This window comes from Pelophylax lessonae (assembly GCF_965119305.1).
Source record: "Pelophylax lessonae genome assembly, chromosome: 2".
Taxonomy (NCBI): Eukaryota; Metazoa; Chordata; class Amphibia; order Anura; family Ranidae; genus Pelophylax; species Pelophylax lessonae.
The window spans coordinates 172,206,806-172,229,608 of NC_138769.1; the positions used below are offsets into that span (position 1 = coordinate 172,206,806).

A 22,803-nucleotide genomic window follows, 5' to 3' on the forward strand; every position below is an offset into this window, starting at 1 on the left:
AGGTAGAAAAACTAGGATTTTTTCATTTTGACACATCAGGCTGAACTCGGCTTACGTTAATGATTGCAGGGGAGAATTTAAGGCATTGGACTGTACTCCTGCTTTAAGGGTGAGGCCCATAAACAATTTAAATTCTTCCAAAGTCCGATCTCGCCACTCATATGGATGGGCATAGGATGAAGCGGGGTTGTTGGCAATATACTGTTGGGCAAATAATTTGTCTGGCCCACAATAAAATGGAGTAAAGGGTCTGGCAAGAAAAAAAAAATCTATTTCTGAAAATTTTTTTGTATTGGCATGTAGATCTGGCTGTGTGGTGAAAGGGGGAAAACTTGCTGATCCCGAGTTAGAAGGCAGCCATGTTAGGTTGGCATGAGCATCTGGGAGGTATGTAGTGGTCCTGACTCTTGGGGATGCGACACTCCATTGCTGGTACTAGGGGGATGTGACACTCCACATTGTTTTAAAAACCAGGCAGCTGCCAGAGATGAGCCCCAGGATGAAATGCCCAGGACCATGCTGGAGTATCCCCCCCCCCCCCAGGTACCAGCACTGAGCCTGGGCATTTCATCCTGGGGTCTATCCCTGGTGGCTGCCTGGTTTTTAGAGCAACGTATCCTTTTAGAAAGGACCCTTTCTTCCTCCGATTGGGTCGTTGATCCACTGCTTTTCGATTGGTTCAAATGCCGAATCAGGATCTGACTGTGAGAACTCCCCACTGCTCTCATCAGTCATGCTTAGGATCTCGTGTGAACTTTTTTGCTGGGACTAGTAGACTGCTGAGGGTGGCTGTGTGAGGGGAACTCTGGTGATGGACTGTGTGATAGGTGATGAGAAGAAGAGAGGAGCAGCGCCAATCTAAAGTACAGCAATGGTAAAACAAATTTATTGTAATAAGTTATACACTCACACTAGAATATGGAAATCATGGGCACATAAGAAAGTAGCAGCCTTGTGGTGGGCAGGCATCTTAAGGAGCTAAGCTCTTTTCAACATGCTTTCCTCTGTCTCATTTGCTTTGAGTATTTACAGCACTCAACTTACTGTTTTCAGTTGCTCAAGCTGATAACACACAAGAACCTTCATTTGGGGTTTCAGTGAGAGACCGCTTGCCTAAAATGGTACTGTTGTGCTCCTTTTTTTTTTTTTGAAAATTCATGTTGCAATGAGAGACATTTATTAATATTGGATGAACCCTCTGCACACTGCTATACCCTTTAAAGCAAACTTTGCAATAAAAAAATAGGGATATTTAGTTCACACAGTGCAGTACATGTTATGCTACTGTGGACAAAATGTCAACCTGGGACAAATCGACACGAGACACACATCTGAGCACAGGTATAGGTTTTGTATTGCAGGTCAGGTGCCATACCTAAACGAGGTAGCTCTTCCCCATTTTTGTGTCTATTTGCTCTAGGTTGGCATTGTCCACAGTAGCATTTTCAGTGGCAAAGCGGAGTAGGAACTGGCTAAATAGGTATCGCTTTGACGTAGTTGGCCACCTTAAACATGCATTACAATTTGTGTGAACTAAATACCGTATTTATCGGCGTATAACACACACCTAAATTTTAGGGCAGAAATTTCAGGAAAATGCTGAAATTTAAAATAAACAGCTTTGAACTCAGAACATTTTTTTAAAATTAAATGTAGTCTTACCAGTGCCCACAAATGCAGCCTCATCAGCGCAGTGTCCTTAAATGCAGCCTCGCCAGTGCAGTGCCCATACATGCAGCCTCACCAGTGCAGTACCCATACATGCAGCCTCGCCAGTGCCCATACATACAGCCTCGCCAGTGCCCATACATGCAGCCTTGCCAGCGCAGTGCCCATACATGCAGCCTTGCCAGCGCAGTGCCCATACATGCCGCCTCGCCAGCGCAGTGCCCATACATGCCGCCTCGCCAGTGCCCATACATGCCGCCTCGCCAGTGCCCATACATGCCGCCTCGCCAGTGCCCGTGCCACTATACAAATCACTTGTCCAGAAAGCAGCGCTGAGAGGTAGAAGGGGGCGGGCGGCGCCGAGGAGAAGGAAGGACACACTGTCATCGGAAGTCCTGGCGCCTATGATTGACGTCGGCATAGGAGGCGGGACTTCCAATGACAGCGCTTCCTCCCTTCTCCTCGGCGCTGCCCGCCCCCTTCTACCTCTCGGCGCTGCTAGTGCTTTCTGGACTTTTGTTTCTTATATTGGCGTATAACATGCACTGCTACTTTTTCCTCCATTTTTAGGAGGAAAAAGTGCGTGTTATACGCCGATAAATACGGTATCCCTATTTTTTATTGCAGAGTTTGCTTGAAAGGGTGTAGCAGTGTGTAGAGGGTTCTTCCAGTATTTTTAGTTTTAATATGTGGTCACACCCCTTTATCAACTGGTAGATTATATGCATGTACAAGCTATTGGGATCTGAACACAGGTATATCATGTATATCTTGTTTCTATATTTATTATCAAGGTTACAGCCTGAGTCATAATAAATTCCTCCTTTTGGCTGCTCTAAATTTGCACTTGCGGGTGAATGAAATCTGACCCTAACCTCTTCATTATGTGTTTGCTTGGATTGGAATACAGACGTACAGGTCTATAAACCGATTACTGAGACTTGGCTAGAAGAAGCACTGCCTGATCTATGATAAACTGGTTTCTAATTTGCTTGATAAAGGTTTTTTTATAGGTTTGTGGGAATTTTGTGTCCTGCATTAAAGGAAGCTTCAGTGTAGTTCGTTCTGCATTCCTGTGACCCATTTTAATTAGCCCGCTGTCAGCTGATGCCACAGAACGGGTCCAGATTCGGGCAAAATCGTGACAATGAAGTCTGGATCCTCCCACATGCAAGGATCGGCACCCAGCTCAGCCTGTCAGTGAGCCCTTGAGAGCCTGAGCAGTCCGCTCCCACCTCCTCCATTGCCAAGCGCTCCAGTGGGGGTGGGGGGCATAGAGCTGCTGACTGTCAGTCTCTTGGGTTCTCATTATTTGAGGTGCCAGGGGACAGATGCAGCATCGAAACAAAGTAGGATTCTTGGGGGGGGGGGGAACATCTCTTTTTCTTCTTAATGAGTAAGCAACATAGTTATTAAGCAGTGACTGTGACATTAACTGTAGGTTAATCAATCGCAGTATTTTAGAACAGGCACCAGAACCATACACCTGCATTGAGTGTTTAGAGAATTTCTTATTCACTTCTTTTGGAAATCTACCCCAAAGTGTAGCCACACCCCTACACGACTACTAAATGGTCACCCGGCAAGTGCTGTGATGATTATTTTTTTTAATACACAATAAAAGCTCTTGAGAAAATCTTCTTCCTTGGCTGTGACAACATGAATTTAGCTCTTTAGGCTCTGCAAATGTTGGGAGTATTGGGGATATACTAGGCAGCTCTGCAGTATACCTGTGATTTTTGAATTGACCAAAGTCCCACCCCACAATATCTACATGAGTCCCGTTTCAATAAGAGGATTGAGGATAAGAATCTATCCTGTAGTTTGCAAACGCTATAACTTTTGCGCAAACCAATTATATGCTTTTTTGGGATTTCTTTTTACTAAAAATATGTAGCAGAATACAAATTAGACTAAACTGATAAAAAAAATTTGATTTTTAAAAAATGTATTGGTGGGAATGTTTTATAGCAGAAAGTAGAAAATAATGCTGTTTTTTCAAAATCTTTTGTTTATAGCGCAAAAACGAAAAACTGCAGAGGTGATCTAATACCACCAAAAGAAAGCGCTATCTGTGGGGGAAAAAAAGGACATCAATGGACAGATGGGACCCCTAACTGACATTTTTTGGGGAGACGCGTGACATTACTACAGTAATTAGTGCTAAAAATATGCACTGTTACTGTAATAATGACACTGGCAGGAAAGGGTTTAACTCAGGGGCGATCAAAGGGTTAAGTGTGAGCCTAGGAAGTATTTTCTAACTGTGAGGGGGATGGGCTTGTGGAATCAACAGAGACCTTTGATCCTAAATAGGAGGAACGCAGGCGCTCTGTATTGATTCCAGAGAGAACAACGGTCTGCTGTGTTTACAACAGCAGATCACCATTCTCTCTCCACGTGGAGCGATCCCCATGAATCGGCTTCCCCGCTGGCGAATGATGGCGCATGCGCGCCCCCAGGTTCGCCCCCGTGGATCGCTGTACAGGTACGGTGATTTGCGCAGCCAAGTCAGCCTGCCGCAGTATATATGCAGCGGTCGGTCGGCAAGGGGATAGAAGATTTGTCATCTGCAACTGTACAGTATATCCAAGCAGTGCAACTTCCCAAAATTGTTGTCTAAATGCCGTTAACACCGGTAATGTGCACCTACACAGTCTGTTAATGTATTGCTATGGTAAATCTTACGTCCTGCTGCCATGGGGAAACGTCCAGGAAACAGATTTATTTCCCACTATTCTTTCTTCCTGAAGGCTACCATGGCAACAGATGATCCTTTACCCTCTACTGTATCAATATGCATCTTGGTTATAATACAGGCTCTTGCATCATTTTGGGTATTTAATCTGTTTAATAGCTGAGTATGTAAGGTGTTGGGGCGTGATACAGGAAATTCAGCTGATCTATTGCTCCTGTAGATATTGAAAGTTCTCCACATAATGTTCTATCATGGATGTTTACATAAAAGAAAACTGGTGAGTATATCTGTTATCTTCAAAATCTTCTATGCTTTCTCAGAGGCATCATTGCAGAATATGGCTTTCATGACCTTTTTACATTCTTGAATTCATTGTATGTTTAAGTGATCCTTTGAGTCTTGTTTGCAAAGGTTTAATACTTTGTATTCTGCTTACTGGATAGTTGTTTCTGATTTGTATTTTGTAACCTTTAGTAGACTTCTGATTTTAGTTTAACCACTTTACCACCGGAGGATTTTGCTGTCTTATGTCTGGGCCACTTTTTGCGATTCGGCACTGTGCGAATTTAACTGACAATTGCACGGTCATGCAACGCCGTACCCAAACAAAATTTACGTCCTTTTTTTCCCACAAACAGAGCTTTCTTTTGGTGGTATCACCTGTGCGATTTTTACTTTTTGCACTATAAACAAAAAAAGAGCGTAAATTTTGAAACCATATTTTTCACATTTTTTTTTATATAAAATTCCCCCCAAAAAAATATAAAAATCAAAATGTTTTTACATTTTTGGCCAATTTGTTTTCTGCTACATATGTTTGGTAAAAAAAATCACAATAAGCGTATTTTGATTGGTTTGCGCAAAAGTTATTGCGTTTACTAACTAAGGGAAAGATTTCTGTCATTAATGGCGGCGATCTGCGATTTTTTTTTTTATTTATTTTTTTTTTTTTTTGCGGGACTGCGACATTGTGGCGGACAGATCGGACCCCTAACTGACATTTTTGACACTTTTGGGGGTACCAGTGACATTACTGCAGTAATCAGTGCTATACATATGTACTGTTACTGTAAAAATTACACTGGCAGGGAAGGGGTTAATTTAATTGGAGAGGGAGGGGTTAATGTATGCCTGGTGCTTACTGACGTGTGGGGGGAGGTGACTGAGTGACACAGGGACAGATCGCAGGTTCAGCTATGCTGAACCATGCTATCTGACCCTGCCTGTCCCTTAGGAGATCCGCCCGCTTTGTTTACACAAGCGGGCAGATCTCCACACATCGCCGCTGCTCCTCCCCTGGCCCGACTCCCGCTGTGACTGAATACAGCGGGAGCGAGCCTCCGGTGGCGCACGCGCGCAGCCGAGAAAGGGGACTGTCTGGCGACGTAGGTCTACGTCGCCAGACGATAACGAACCACTTTGCCGCAGTAGAGCTCTAGTGAGCAGTGGCAAAGTGGTTAAAGAATGTTACCCCAACACATATGTGCCTGCTGTATCTTGTACTTGCAAAAAAAAAAAAAGTATCCTGTTCTCTTCGTATTGCTTGCTTTGTGTGAAATCCCTGGTGTTTCTGCCAGTTCCTCTGCTTTCCGTTCAAAAACTGACCACTCTAAGCAGGTGAGCACACACTGGTCACTTCTCTAGCTGTGTTGGGAACTCAGCCTGCTCTCCTCCAATGATTAGACTTGTCCCCCCCAGAATAGCCATCTATGAGAAAGTTCAGTGTACTGCTGTGTCTCCTCTCCCCAGCTCTTGTGCAGCTAAGTACAGAGGGAATATGATCACTTATAAAAAGGGGGGAAAGGGTATTTGTGTGTTTTTTTTTTTTTTTTTTATTTTTATATATGGCTCTACACAAATGTTTTGCCTTGAATTTCTATGATGAAAGGAATGGATTTTACAAGGTAAGTGTATGCATACGCTCAAAGTTCAAAGTACGCTCAAATTCTGCTCATGAACAAGTAGTGCATGTTACCCCACAAATAAGATTATCTGTGTTTTGTTGCTCATATATTTCTTTCTTTGTTTTTAGACATTGTATATGCCCAGTTAGTTTCCCACGGTTCCTTTTTCAAACGAAAGCAGGTTTGTGCTGGTAAGGTCAGTTTGCTTCCTTGGAATCACTGCTGGAGTTGTGTTGACATGGAAAACCTGCATCACCTGTAGTCAGTTTGGTGGCCATACCACCTGTCTGTGTTGATGATCATTGGGGAATGCACCTCCCTGTCTGACATTATCCACTACTGCCCCTCTCTATGCAAAAGTGGGACCCAATAGACTGTTTTAAAGTTATGTGACTGCTGAACACAACCCTATGACAGGATACACAATTTATCATTTTTGGCTGTGCTGCAAGGTGCTTTGGTTGTATTGAGATAATGTTAATATTCACAACTCACACATTCCTGGTTCAGGCTCAGAATTAGCGGGTGCTGTAGCAACATCCAGCTGCAAACTGGAACCATCACAGATCAACGTTCATATTTGCCAACACACCACGGATAATCCGTGACACCCAAAAAGCTTTTTAATTAAGGAATGATCACATCACAAAAAAGGTGCAACGTTTCGGAGCTGCGCAGATCAAGGCATGTTGCGGCTGACGAAGGGGCGCTGCGCGACTCCACAACTTTGCACCCTTCTTTTGGGATGTGATCCTCCAATAGGAAAAACTTTTTCAAATATGAATGTTGCTTGTATTGTATTTACATACTTGATCTATAAATGAAAAATGTAATATTTCTGCTTCATTAGATGTGGTGCCTGATTTAGTTTGCTTTTTTCCCCTCTGTTTTCACCTGGTGATCTGGCCCTTCAACTTCCTATATTGCTAAAGGGGGCTTCCAGATACGGAGAAGCCCCCTGCCCGCAGACCCCCACAACCACCGGCCAGGGTTGTGGGGATGAGGCCCTTGTCACCATCAACATGGGGGCAAGGTGCTTTGAGGTGGGGGTGCAGAGCTCCCCCTGCCCCAAAGCACCAACACCCCCCCATGTTGAGGGCATGTGGCCTGGTATGGTTCGGGGGGGGGCACGCTTGCTCGTCCCCTCCCCCTTCCTGTCCTACCGGGCTGCATGCTCGGATAAGGGTCTGGTATGTATTTTGGGGGGGGACTTCTCGGCGTGGGGCTACCCTCAAATTCCATGCCAGGCCCGAAGGGCCTGGTTTGGAACCTTGGGGGGCCCCATACGCAGTTTTTTTCCCATTTTTGGCGTGGAGTTCCCCCTCAAGATTCTCACAGCGCAAGTCGGATCAGCCTGATCCGACTTGCGGTTCGACTAACATTCAAATCAATAGGCTCCCATAGGGAACCATTGATTTTTGAATGGAGGCAGAAAAAACATTGCTAAAAGCAACGTGGCAAAACGTGCAATAACGCCAAAGGAAAAAGCTACTGAAAGCACGTTTAACAGCTGCTTTTTCCCTTCGTCAGAACTAGCTTTGCAGCGCGTTTTTTCTAACGTCCCGTGTACATGGAGCCTTACCATAAAGGTTTTACATAAATGCTGATCATTATAAGTACTCTTTAAGTGTTAAATGGTTTGTCTCAGCCCCTCTAAATGCTACATCTGCAGGACAGCTTTTTTTTGTTGAAAAACAGACTTGAGAGGAGCACTTAATTTCACAAGTGAAATTAAGAGACTAAAAAAAGAAAGTAAATAAAGCCATACCATCTAAGAGTTGGTGAGCTGCAACCTAATGTTTGCTTTTAGGTTTTTTATTCTGTTTTATAGTATATCTAAAGGCAACAGTGAGTCTGGTGACAAACAGGGATTCCCTCACTTTGAAGGGATTTCCTCTCATTCCCGGTTTTGGCAATGGGACAGGATGTGAAAGAAAAAATTCACAATGGGAAACTGATGACAAAAAAAATCCTGACAAGGGTTATAATCCTTTACTTCATATCATACAAAAACAAAACAAGTGTTGACTTCCGTTCTACTTTAAAGCGGAGTTCCACCCAAAAGTGGAACTTCCACCTTAAATACTGCTGACCAACTGACATGCCACATTTGACATGTCATTTTTTTTTTTGGGGGGGGGGGGGGGGGGGCGGGAAGCGGGTACCTAGATTTGACAGGTACCCGCTTCCACTTCCGCTCGGGCCGTCTAGGTGGCTCGGGAGGAAGTTCTCCTCTCCCCTTCCCTCCCTGCAATCTTCTGCGTCACAGGTCCCAGAAGATTGCCCGGCCATTCACAGTGCGCACCGTCACAGCTGGGTGCCCACACTAGAGATGCCGGGAGGAGAGGGAGAGGATCGAGGCTTCGGGCAGCCGCATCACTGGATCGTGGGACAGGTAAAGTGTGTGTTTATTAAAAGTCAGCAGCTATACTTTTTGTAGCTGCTGACTTTTAATAAACACAAAAATGAGTAGAACCCCGCTTTAAGTGCATAGATTACAATGTTAGAGAGGGTTTTTGTTTTTCCCCACTTTTTGATTGATGTGGTATTTATAATTACCTACTATACCAGACTTATGTAGGTTTTTGTGGCTTTCACTTGAAGATTCTTTGTTTTAGGTTTTATTGATTTTGGAAATACTGTGATTTGTAAAGGCATTGTTCCTTGATCTTGACAATCACTTGGGTAATATTTTAGAGATGCAATAGTTGTAATGTGGTTGCGTTTTTTTTTTTTTTACGTGCCTTTTTATATCTCTGTAGATGCATTAAAATGCGTTAACGATGCATGTTTTCACACCTCTTCTGATTGGCAGAGGTGGGCAGATGACGATCTCCACCTCGGCCAAGCAGAATAAACCTTGTGTTCATTTGAAAAAAAAAAAGACAAGGCTTTTCCTCCTAAATGGCGGAGATTCGGTAGAAGCAGCTCTGCTTGTATGCGGCAGCAAAGAGGAAGTGTCTTGTACTGCTGCCAGTACAGTGCTGTGTATTACACAGTAGAAGTTGCTACAGTATATTACAGTGCAGGAAATCTGCTGTTTTAAACATGTTTTCTTTTTTGTTCATTGACGGGCACAGCTCCTGATCTTCTTAGCATTTGGGTTATACTGCCCCCTACAGGAGTAGGACACTAGGCAGAAAAAAAGTCTGGCTATGCCTATGGGCAGTCCCAGGGGGTACACTTCCTCTCTGCAATAGGTACCTATTTTTTTTTCTTCTACCTAGTCAGGAGTAGGGACCTAGTTCCTTGCTGGGAACTCTGGTCCTGGCAATTTTTTATTTTAGATGATTTTTTTTTCTCCGGTTTTTTTTTTCCTGTGAGAGCTTACAATCAACTGCCGGACTGGGTGACAGGCTGGATAATCTAGATCTAGTGGTCACCCCAGTCTGGCCTGCGAGCGCGCAGACCTTTGCTCCACGCTAGGTCGGTAGAACTTGACAAAGCTACATTCGTAGCAAAACATGTAGTTGTGGCAACGGGAGGCTCCAGAGAAGCGAGCACATCATTTCCTCCGCTCCCCCCGGCTTTCGGGTAGTCTCTTCGGCTGACTCTCAGCGGACTTCTGGCTCCCTCTGGTGACGTCATCAGCGTGCGGCTCCCAGGGCTTATGGCGGGCACTGCGGGAGCGCAACGCATCGGCTCTGGTTCAGGGACGCGGCCGCACACTGGACCGTGTGAGCTGCCACGACTGAGGACCATTGTTTTCCAACTTGAGAGCATTACCTCCCGTCCATCGTTTACAGAGGTACCAGGTTCCCATGACACACATCAGGGATTCCTGTAGTATAGCCAGGAGACAGAGGCTTCAAGGATCGGTAGGATTACATGCTAATTGTTTTAACTAATTATGGACATACCCAATAAACTTTCATAAGATTGTACATTTGAGCTTCCATTGGGGTTATTTACCACTATGATGCACACTAGAGCGCCATTCTATTTTTTATTCCTATCTTGTCATTCTTTAACAGTTCCTGAACAAGGCTCCGTTCCCCTCTTCCAACTGCTTTCTTGGATTGTCACCCTGTCTTTTTGCACTTCTCATTTGTGCAGTTTGGTTCTGCCTTTGTCATTGTGAGAGAGCCTGCCCTGATCAATGCTTGGCAGCCATTGCATATAGACAGGGAAATGGAGTGGCTGAAGGAGATAATCAGTACTGCAATAAAAAAAGAAAAAAAAAGTGTTTTCTAAACGAAAAAATATAGTTGTTTATAATACACAACACTTTAGCGAACTAAATTTCATCTGAGTGCCGGTTCACATTGTGCGATGCGGGAATGCGGCGAATATACATTGTGTTCCCGCATCGCATCCACACCCCTGGCAGTTCACACTACCATATGCGATACGCTGGGGGGTGTCAATTGAGAGTTAACGACAGCCCCAGATCAGATCGCATATCGCAGTGCGATCTGACAGTTCGCACAGAATCGGATCGCACTAGTGTGAACTACCATGCGATCCTATTCTGCTGCGGACCAAAAAAGGGTCCTGTGCGTCTTTTCGTACGATTGCGGTGCAAATTCGGCCATACAAACTGTATGTCTGAATTTACACTGCACAGAGATCACATGTAATTTTAGGAGCAGTGCGCTCCTGGTTACATGCGATCTCTGTCATCGCACTAATGTGAACTGGCACAGTTTCTCTTCCCACTTGATTTTTCCATGTGAGGGGTCTTGACTGAATTTTAGTGAAGATAGCAGGTTTCTGTATGTTCCCAAACCGCATAACAATACTTTCTCCAAAGCACCTGGATGGATGGAAGGAAATCCAGCTTCTTGCCCTTTCTTTCACTTCCGTAACGAGCACACACTTGTCAAATTCAGATAGATTGTCATAGATACTTGTTAGAAATCAGTCTGGTGAATTGTGCAACCTTTGTCAGATTCTTGTATGTGTCAGTAAGGGCTCTTTCACACGGTCCGCCTCCGTAGGCAGATCCATGTTGCTCAGCGGGGATCGATCCGCGATCCCCGCTGAGCCGGCGGATGACAGCTCCGTCTCCGCTTGCAGAGAGGAGAGGAGAGGGAGGTGTCTCAGCACCCGCTGCCCTCTATGGGGGATCGGAGGAGAGCGGACCGCTTGTCCGCTCTAATCAGATCCGCTCCGTTCCGATTACTGAACGGATGGAAAAATAGGGTTTCCATCCGTCCAGATTTCAGCACAGGATCGGATGCGGATGGCAGCGGGTGTCAGCGGAGGTGTCTCCGCTGACACCCACTGCCCCATAGAGCTGCATGGAGGATCCGATCAGATCCGCCTAAAAAACTGACAGGCGGATCTGATCGGACCGCCCGTGTGAAAGAGCCCTAAGGTGTATAGGATTCTGTTGCAGAATTGTTTAAGAATTTTGTCACCAACATGCTACTGATACAGAAGAAGTCTTCTTTATGTGCACTTTGCTTATCGCCAACGTAGCAGTATTCTCTTCTTTGAATTGGTTGCAACAATAGTGACTCAGTACAAGTGTCGCAAATAGGAACTACATGGGTTTGTATGAACAATGAAAATGTCACGCAGGTTTCATGAATTTACACCCACACCCCCAGAAATGTCTCCTGCCTTTTTTGATCGCGCCTTGTATGTTGTAATGAAACCGAATGGAGGTTGGTTAACAATCAGTGATATACAAGGACACCTTAAAGGAGAAGTTTGGGGTTGTTAAAGAAAAAACAAAACCAGCATTAGTCTGATGTTGCAGCTGCAACATGACCATTGATCATTCAGTTCTCGGTCAGCCCTGTTGCTTCAACGCTTACTGGAGTGCCAGGCAGAAGAGGGGGCAGAAGCAGTTAGCTCTGGCTTTTATCCACGTGTTGAAAGGCCGAGCCAGCTGCTGATCAGGCATTCGGGTGGATCCCAACAATATGGTTCCTGCTGAGCTGGATGAATTTTAGTCCATGTATGGATACTGTGCTTGAACAGAAGTCCATCTACTGATCAACCTCTGTACAACCGCTCTGTCGGATTTAAGGAGCTTGATCATCGCTGCAGGCTATAGCAAGCAGCTCTGATCAGTGTATTCTGACGGAGGAGAACTCTAGGACAATAGCTCAGCGGCAGCTTCCCTCATCCACATCAAATGTGTTGATGGGAGAATTTGATTATTTTATTTTAAAGATAGCAATATGAAGGGGGGGGGGGGGGATTTAAGCTACAGCTTTAGGTCCCATTGGCAAAAATATATATATTACAGTGATATATTACAGTGATCAAATAACCCCTGGTTTGCAATTGTATATGCTGCATTTTTGTATTTTTACATTGGGATTATGCCCCACTTAGTTTCTAAAAATTCTAACTATCTCCTCCTGATTAAATAATTTAATGTTTTCTTGTGTTAATGTTGTGTATTTATGCTCAGTTATGCTAAATATTTTTCCGGTATCTATACTTATAGAATGGACAGCAGTTTGTGGAAGAATCGATGTGTGAAGAAGACAGCGATACCAATGTGAGTTTTTGTTTCAACTAATAAAGAAAAATACAATTTCAAGAAATAACCTATATGTAAATATGCATGTTGTACATGGTCTCTTTCCTCTACTGTAGACATTTTCTATAAGAAGTCTACTTTGTTTAATTGTATTTCAGCTTTGAGGACTGAAAGTATGTAAAGCCAAATCTTTTGATTTTGTATATATGACCTTAATTCCAAAAAAGTTGGGATGCTTTGTAAAAACAGAATTCAATTATTTTAAATCTCCTCCTAAACCCATATTTTGTTCACAATAGAAAATAGAAAACATATCAAATGTTTAAACTGAGAAAATGGGTCATTTTACGAAAGAATACGGATAATTTTAATATTGATGGCAGCAACACATTTTACAGTTGAGACAGGGCCATATTAACCACGGTGTAGCATTCCTTCCTCTAACAACACTTGGTAAATGTCTGGAAACTGGGAAGACCAGTGGCTGGAGTGGAAATGGTGATCCATTCTTGCCTGATTTAGGATTCTAACTGCTCAACAATCCTGGGTTGTCTTTGTTGAATTTTTCGTTTCAAGATGCACCAAATATTTTCAATTGGTAAAAGGTTTGGACTGCAGGCAGGCCAGTTAAGCACCTTTACTCTTTTACTATGAAGCCATGCTTTTGTCATAGGTGCAGTATGCAGTTTAGTATTGTCCTGCTGAAATATGCAAGGCCTTCTCTGGATGGAGCATATGTTATTTTAAAATCTGGATTTATCTTTCAGCATTGATGGTGCCTTTCCAGATGTGCAAGCTGCCCATGTTTTATACACACTAATGCACCCCCATACCATCAAAGATGAAGGGCTTTTGAACTGAGCACTGATAACAAACCTAGTGTGTTTCGTGTGGGTAGAAGGCACAGGCGCACTGTCCATCAACACTGCCGGCAGCCTGTAAAACTCTTGAGAGGTTGACAGCTGTCGATCTGTGCAGTGAGTGGTACTAACGTTTAGGGCAGTAATTGTCCAGGGATGAATCCTTTGAACACAAAACAGCTCTCATCCCTGGGAACATAGTGCCTAAAATGGTAGTACCACTTGCTGCACAATCTGTCCTGATGGTGCACCTGTGCTTTTCTCCCGCACTAAAAACCCTGGATCTCACTCAATAGGCATAAACAACCAGTGTGCACGAGGCCTCAATCTACCAGGGGATGTAGGCTAGGTTCACACCGGCCCTCACTGTGCATTCCAGGTGCGGGAATTGCATTGATTCCCACACCTGCAACCAAATCACAGTGGTCTTGCGAGACGTGAGGGACTACCATTTATTCTGAATGGCACCCCCATGCATCTCAGCTCAGTGCGATTGCGGGTGCATTTGACGTGGCACAGCAGCCCATTCAAATGAAGAGGCTGCTGTGCTCGGGCAAATGTGGGCGGCACAACCCGCACTAGTGTGAACCACTTGCTCCATTCTGATTTGTCCTGTGGTTGCTGAGCTGCATGGTTGGACATAGCCATGAACAGTAAACCTCATTTTCCTGTAATCTTAGTTACCTGGAATATGTTTTTTTTTTTTTCCGTCATGGTAATGAATTTTTTCTACAGATACTTAAACTAAAATCAAAGGTAACCCTGGTTCTTGCAGAATAGGCATGCATCATCTGTGGGTCAGCATCTAAATCCATAGGGAAATATGAGATGATAAATTGTTAGGTTGCAAGCAGTCAAATAGAACCATGATTAGGCACCTGTAAGGTTTTTATTTACTGAAATTGAATGGGTTATATGCCCACATGTATTGATATTACTTGTAAGGTTGAACCCGTCTCCAGCTCCAGAGGACCAAAGGCATCCCTAGAAGTAAGGGGGTAATCCTGAACCTTTTAATGGGAAAGCCTGCAGAAAATTTTAGTGTTGATCGGAGGTTAAAAAAAAATACTTGTTCAAATGAATTGCCTAATTCTGTTCATTGCTGGTTCCCTGTAAATAGCTTTGTTAATAAAAGCACATGCTATCATATGTATTAGCCTGTTTCAGTCTCCCTAGGCTTGTCTGAGAGAAGAAGGATCCTGCTGTATGACCGTTCCAATTAGGAAAATTGCGGTACTAATTGCCCGATCTTGGCCTTAAAGAGTAAAGGCCCGTACACACGATAAGAAAATCGGAAGTAAAATTTTGTCTGACGAACAGGCTACCAATTTTATTTTTTTTTTTTTCCAAATCGTTAATATGGTCCTTTCGACAGCTGATTACGAATTTTCGTACAACAGAAGCCGAATTTTTGTTTAATTAGTACAGCTTTCGTACAAAAAAATGTATGCATGCTCAGAAAAGGAAGAATACATACAAAACAATTTGACACATTACATCACTTCTGAAGTTGAATTCTGTCATACGAGAATTTTCGTATAAAAGTAACCTCTTCACTTGCAATATGAGACTAGCATGCAAAAAAAACAGGCGAAAATTCATCCGACAATCTGATCGCGTGTACGAGGCTTAACTCCACTTTTGCTGAGAGAAAAAAAACATCCCCCTCGGGGTGATCAACGTACATTGCAAGGTTTTTAACAAACTTTCTTGCAGATTCCTTTTGTTCTAAAGAACTACTGTAGTTTTTTTTTGTGTCCATGTGTAATGGGAACTTGTATGGTAGTTTTTTTATTTTTTAGCTACAATATGTTTCAATTGTGTACGCTATAGGTATATAATAAATAAATATATGTGTGTGTGTGTGTGTATGTATATGTGTGTGTGTGTATATATATATATATATATGTATATATATGTATATGTATATGTATATGTATATATATATGTATATGTATATATATATATATATATATATATATATATATATATATTTATATATATATATATATTATTTTATTTGCTAAAAATAAATTCCCGATTTAAAAGTGGAGTTCCCTTTTAAAAAATGAAGTCTGACTTAGGCTGGCCATACACTATACAATTTTCTTGTTCAACTTTCCTTTAGATTTACCAAAACCATGTAATATAGGGTCAAACCTAAACACTTTTAATTTGTATGCAGTCAGGCAGGCCCTTGCACTACATAGTTTAAGGTAAATCTAAAGGAAATTGAATAAGAAAATTGTATAGTGTATGGCCAGACTAAGTATTGCTCTATCTAGTGGAAATCATTCCACTATTAAAGTAGGCCACTAGTCTAGGACAGGGCTGGGCAGACGCTATGTTCTTAGAAGCTAATTAAGCTAGTATTTTTGGGTCTTCTCTGTTGTCAAGCAAGCTTTTGTATTTCTTTTTAATATTGCCTGGCAGCTTCTAGATTTGGTTGTAAACAAACATTAAAGGTTTTTTTTAACCCCAAAATGATATTAAAGGTTCATTTTTTTTTAATTGAAATAACAAACATGTCATACTTAAAAAAAGAAGGGAAAAAGGGGGGGATGGGAAAGGACCATAGAAAATCCCCTATGATTCCTCAATGTGGTGAGGGTATGGTGGGATGTGACAACAATTCCAAAGAATACCAAAATTACCAAGTGGCGTATGGCCGGTGAGCCAAGCAACTCACCCACCGCACCCGGAAGGCACGTCGCTGCTATCCACGAGCGAGGGAGACCAAACCAGCCTCACAGCTGACAAATGCTATATCCAACCACTGGGAGTTGATTGACTATCTCCCGCCTGTCTGGCGAAGGCATTGATTAAATCATACTGCACATATTTGGACTAAGGATTACCGGACAATCTGGCACAAAAGACAGAGACACTTGGAAGGACTTACCGCTTACACATCCATCCAGACATGTGAGTTGAGGATATTTATGTCCAACTAACTTAGTCCTGTCAGCCGCTTGCATAATTTGTCTGCTTTGCTTGACTTCTATTGATACTTCAATCAAACACATGTGTAGCCTCCTCTCCACGGCTCAGCACTTAACTGAGGGTCCACATGTCTCCAATAAGTCCGTGGAATAATACCTCTCTATAAACTACCCTGAAAACCTGGAGAGTAGAAAGGCAACACACAGAGTTTGAATAGCTACTTGCTTTCTATATGTGCTTTATGTGCTGCTGCATCAATGTTGTCAGTCTGTCCTGCAAATCGCCTGTTAATCGTTGCATCTCAACTTTGGTGAACTTTCTATGAACGGTCCATATATGGAGGGTCCACACTCCCAACGAACAGCCCTTAATAATTTGAAAGGACACCAAGTTCATTTTCAAACTGTATGCTACATATACAATATGTGATATCAATGCTGCAACAATCATGCTGTGAGTCAGCCAAATATATGCAAAATTTTCTGATATAATTAATCTGCTGCATATACTTTTCAAACTGCTCCTTGAACTTTTATATCCGGAATTTATTATGATATAATGCAATAGCCCGATAGTGATACGGTGGAGGAATACAGCCTATTACATCAATCCTATGGATGGAAGAATTTACTTCTGAAGATTACTCACCTCCCATTGCCTTCCCTTTAATCCCCCTCCCCCATCCTGTTACATGCCAATTGATGCTTCCCAGTATCATCAGAATATATACAGATCCTTAGCTGATCATATGTGATTTTGCTCATGTACTCACCCAAAGCATCGGGCGGACGTCACATCTAAGGATGGGCATCATTAGTTTCTAACGATTCTTAGGGGACTCGGGTTGGTGGGTGGAGTTTCAGTGAGGTACCTTGTTGCCATCTAGGGGGACCTTTTACATACATGTATGTGTTTTATTTTGTCACATGTCCTTTTGAAATTGTTTTTGTATTGTGTTGATTTTTTATCTTCATCTTCTTCAATAAAGTAATTCCTTTTAACCATTCACCAGTGTTTGAGCCATACATGCAACTCTTTTCTTTCCCATTTTTTCTAAACATGTCATACTTACCTGCTCTGTGCAATAGTTTTGTACAGAGCAGCAAAATCCTCCTCTATTGGGGTCCCACATCAGTGCTCTAGTCTCCTCTTGAGCAAGTGTCCCCATGGAAAGCTGCTTTTCATGGGGGCACCTGTGCTCCCGAGCCGCCCCGTCTGCATTTATTGATACAGATAAGGGGGGCTTACTCGGCACAGCGTTTTGACAGCAACAGAAGCCAATGGCTCCCCATACTATCAATCTGCCCACGGAGGAGGGAGACTGCGGCGAGAGCCACTGCTCTTGTGCACATTGATGGATCTGATTGGGTTCAGGTAAATATAAAGGGAGGGTTGGGGGGATTTTGCAGACCAGAAGGTTTTTTACCCTAATGCTTAGAATGCATTAAGGTGGAAAACCTTAAGGCTTTAGAACCAATTAAATGCATTAAGGTAAAAAAAAAAACTTGCTGTCTGCTATCCCCCTTCCCTAACATCTTAGTCCTTTTTTGAACCTGCTCTGTGCCTGGCTGCAGTTCTTCTCTCCCATTTTCCTGGTCTCACAGGCTTGGCTGATAACGGGAGCCATTGGCTCCTGCCTCTGTCCACAAAATCCTTTGAGGAGGGTAGTGGGGCAGAAACGCGCTGTTTGGCTATGGACACGCACAGCCCAATTCAGGAGCGAGCTTGCACATCTGCCTCCATAAGAAGTGGTTTGCTTATGGGGAAGTTTGGGAGCTGCTAATTCATTCCCTTTAAAGTGTTGGAAAATTAAAAAAAAAAAGTTTACTTGTCCTGTGCAATTGTATTGCACAGGGCATGCAAGTATAAACCATTTTTTTTTTTTAAATTATAAAAAAAAAAAAAAAAAGACTACTACCGCTGGTCAAAAATGCAGGTTTTGACCCTGTCCTGGACTACGTTTCCACAATAGTCAATCGGCCAAATCATAATTGCACGCTTTTGTGCAGAGGAAAGCACTCTGAATACAAGTTCGCTTAGGAAATATCGGACAAATAGAATAAAACAATTACAGGTTTGTTTTGTTTTTATTGCTTTTAAACACCATATGCTAAATTTTGTTTAAAGGTTTACTGTATGTTTAAGCTGAACTCCAGGTAGTGTAAATTTACTACTGGTATATACCAAATAGAAATTTGCAACATGGGAGCTGTTTTACCTGGAAAAGGATTTGTAATGTCTGTTCATTAATTCCTAAACCTGTATTAATACTTGTCTGCCCTTCAGCTGGTGATGTTAATCTTAACCCTCTTGCAGCGCTATACCTGCTGGCAGGATTTTAAGCATCCCTCCCTTCCTGTCTGAGAAAGAATGTCCACTAGGACAGGGAGTAATCTCTGCAGCAGGGACATATACACCAGTATAAACTTGACACAGGTCCTAACCCTCCTACTAAAAAAAAAAAAAAAAAAAAAAAAAAAAAAATTTTAGAGGTTTTTTGTGTTTTCATATGGTAGCATTTCCTTTTTTAGTTTTTTTTTATTTATTTTTTTGAGGCACTTGTATACAAAATTCCTCAGCCTTCTGGGCAATATCCCTCTTTTTGCTGCTTTAATAAATGATTCCTAGCAGGCTATTTTACTATAAGTACCTGTAACACTGACAAGTGGGAGGCCAGCTTTTGTGTTCAGCAAGGAATGTCCTGGGGATGATTCTAGTGCCAGGCATTTTGCCAGAGATTTCTGTAATCTTTGAGATTTGGAATTCTAAACAGAAAAGGCACGCAAAGACATTCACACAAACACGTCTAACATCCACGTCTGGAAACTGCTTAATGTCTACCTTTTGTTAAAGGTGCCAGACTTTGCTGATATTTAATTTTAAGCAGAATGTGTTAGGCCTCTGTCTCATGACATGGCCAAGTTCTAATGCTGTCTGTAATACATTGGGTTTTATGCGAGACTCCAGTTAGTTTGGCAGCCCCACTATATGGGGGAGATAAATTCATTTTATTCCATGCTTTTATCAGGTGATAAAACTAGTGATTAGGCCTAAAGCCTCGTACACACTACTAGTTGTTTCTTTTTTTTATTCCATCGTGCTCAACGCAGAAAAAAAACTGACAGCTCAGGTCGGAGCCGCTGTACTAACAATCTGATGTTATTACAGCGATCTCCCCTGCGGTTCTGTTAGGTTCTGACCAGAACACTCTGGTCAGCGCACTCAGCCATTGAAGTCAGTCATGCTCCTTGAACAGAAGCTGGCTTCTGTCAGACTTTTTTTTATTTTATTTTGGAGGTTGCATGTGATCAGCACAGGGCCAATCAGCAATCTCCAGGCAAGGGGATAGGGGTCATGCTGCCTCATAGGACAGTCGGACGATAATGAAACTCCTCCTGCAAGCTTTAGCCAGACACTGATAGAAGTCATAATATATGATATATACTGCTGATGAGAAAAGGTTTTTAGCAGTTTGCTTACTAAAATAATTGTGTTTCCATGTACTAAAGGGGTTGCAAATGCAGAAGGTTTTTTTAAATCTTAATGCATTCAAAGTGTTAAAAAAAAACTCTGAGCAGCAGGCCCCCTAATACTTAGCTGAGCCTCCTCTCGGTCCAGCGATGTGCATGAGTGCCTCAGCCATCTGGGACTCTCAATCCTGATTGGCTGAGACACAGCAGTGGCGCCATTGGCTCCCACTCCTGTCTATCAAAGCCAGTTAGCCAATCGAGAGAGGGGGTGGGGCCGATCTGCGGCTCCCTGTCTTTATGGCCACACAGAGCTGTGGCTCTGCTTGTGTGCCCCCATAACCAGCAGCTTGCTGTGGGGGCACTTGACAGGAGGGAGGGGCCAAGAGAGCCGGGGAGGGATCCCAGAAGAGGATGATCTGGGCTGCTCCGTGTAAAACCATCTGCACAGGGCAGGTAAGTAATTGCATGTTTGTTTTTAAAGAAAAAAAATTTCTATAGTTTTTTGACACCACTTTGCTGTAGTGCTAAGAATTCAGAATGCGCCAATATTTCCTATTTATCCAAATCATCCTATTTAAGTTCAATTAAGTTCTACTTTAGTTTTTGTCACTTGTTTTTAAAGATGTGGGCTGTGTTTGGTTAACTGCTGTAAATATTGCTTCATGTGAGCATATTTATTTTAGACAGAATGTATACACACACAGATTTTGGAAAAATCTGTTGCACGAAGAGCAAAAAAAAACGCTAGTCATGTGCCACTTAAGATATCATCATTTACTTTTCTTTACTTTTCCGGAAGGCTTTTTTTACCTTCTGATTTATACACCCTGCACATATTTTAAAAATAAATATTGTTGGTTTTTCATCTACATTTTAAAGCTTTTTATTAGTTGTAAAGAATAAGAAAAATGTACTTTTAGATGTACTTCTTAGTTTTAACTTTGACTACCTTTGTTCAGAAAGTAAAGTAGGTATTATTACTTTATATTTCAAAAAATTGCTTTTTTATAAGCCTTTTTTTGCTCTTCATTCATAGCTAACTCTCTAGCTTTTATGGTTGAATCCATTGGATTTCTTTTAGTCATCCCGCAGCTATGGATCTATGGTTAGCCCTGGTCTCTTAGCCAAAACTGGCTGTCCGTAATGGGCTACATGTTTTCTGACAGCAGCTTTCTATATTGTGTATTAGGCCCCTTTCACACATGCTGTCCGTTTTTCATACATCCGTTGACGGATGAATAACGGACATCAATGTATCTCTATGTAAAAACGGATGTCAACGGATGATCATTAGTTAACATCCGTTTTCATCCGCTTCCGTCAATGTCTGTTTTTTTGAACGGATGAATGCCCTATTTTTCATCCATCAAAAAACGGACCGGATGACAACCGGATACATTTTGACGTGACTGAACTGATGAACTGAACGGCCCCTTTCACACAGGTGGACCGTTCAGATCCGCCTGTCCGTTTTTTTGGCGGATCTGAACGGTCCCCCCATGCATTCCTATGGGGCATCGGATGTCAGCGGAGAACCCTATTTCCATCTGGACGGACGGAAACCGATGGTCCGTTCCCATCCGATTTCCCCCATAGAGATGCATGGGGAACTGACAGCGCGGAGACACAGCTGTCCTGCTGCTCAGCGGGGGATCGGCGGCTCGATCTCCCGCTGAGAAAAACGGACTCCGTCCAACGGACGGAGTGTGTGAAAGGAGCCTTAGGCCGTTTTTCTCAGCGGGGGATCGAGCCGCCGATCCCCCGCTGAGCAGCAGGACGACAGCTGTGTCTCCGTGCTGTGTGCGGAGACACAGCTGTCAGTTCCCCATGCATCTCTATGGGGGAAATCGGATGGGAATGGACCGTCGGTCCGTTCTCATCCGATGCTATCCGATCCGCTGGACGTATGGAAAATAGGGTTTCCATCCGTCCAGATTTGACGGATCGGGTCGGATGTCAGCGGACATGTCTCTGCTGACATCCGATGCCCCATAGGAATGCATGGGGGGACCGTTCAGATCCGCCAAAAAAACGGACAGGCGGATCTGAATGGTCCGCCTGTGTGAAAGGGGCCTTAGTCTTTGCATTAGGACTAGGAACTAATAGGCTTGTCTATCAGTGGTGTTAGTAGCCTATTTGCATAAATGACCATTATTAGGCTTGCTGATTCTTCTTTCTTCTTTCTTCTTTCTTCTTTCTTCTTCTTCCTCCTCCTTGAACTACAGTGTATATATCCCTAAAACAAAAATGTTATGTACTGCAGTATACCAATCTATAGATGCAAAGTAAATATTCAGCAAATGCTGAAAAACCTATTCTGCCTAAAATATTGTAACTTCATGTGCTTTGAGTTCCCATTTATGAATTACAAAACAACTCCCCTCTTTGTAATGGAGATAGGGAGAGCAGTCTATGGTGGTAACGCTGCTTATACATAGATACAGTAAGGTCAGTGAGTGTTGTTACTCTATAACATGTAGCCTGAAAGAAAAGGCAGCCACCAAATTGAATAGGCTGCAATGTATTACATTTTGTTCCTGGGTTTACAATTCTCTCTGTAATAACTGGGCATGTGGCCCTTTTTGTGTTTGTTTTTTTTTAATAAGGCTGGTTCACACCAAGATTGCCCAGAAACGTTTGTGTTTCATGTGGTGCATTTTGACAGCTCATTTATTTGAATGGGCTGTCAAAGCACACTGGACCACAGATAAAGTAGTGTTTGCACTACTTTTTTTTTTAAAACATACTGCACCAAATCGCTTGGTACTGTGGTATCATGCAATTTGGTGCCTGCAAACTGTATGTGCCTTTCCTGCAC

At 42.8% G+C, this 22,803-nt stretch overlaps 1 protein-coding gene across 1 annotated transcript in view; it reads left to right on the plus strand.

The window, feature by feature from the left end:
* RPS6KA3 (ribosomal protein S6 kinase A3) overlaps nucleotides 1-22,803 on the plus strand; it is a 319,536-nt gene that overhangs the window by 33,376 nt on the left and 263,357 nt on the right. The window contains exon 2 of the mRNA XM_082245344.1: nucleotides 12,677-12,730. Within this exon, the coding sequence (XP_082101470.1) occupies nucleotides 12,677-12,730 (54 nt within the window). The remainder of the gene's footprint in view (nucleotides 1-12,676; nucleotides 12,731-22,803) is intronic.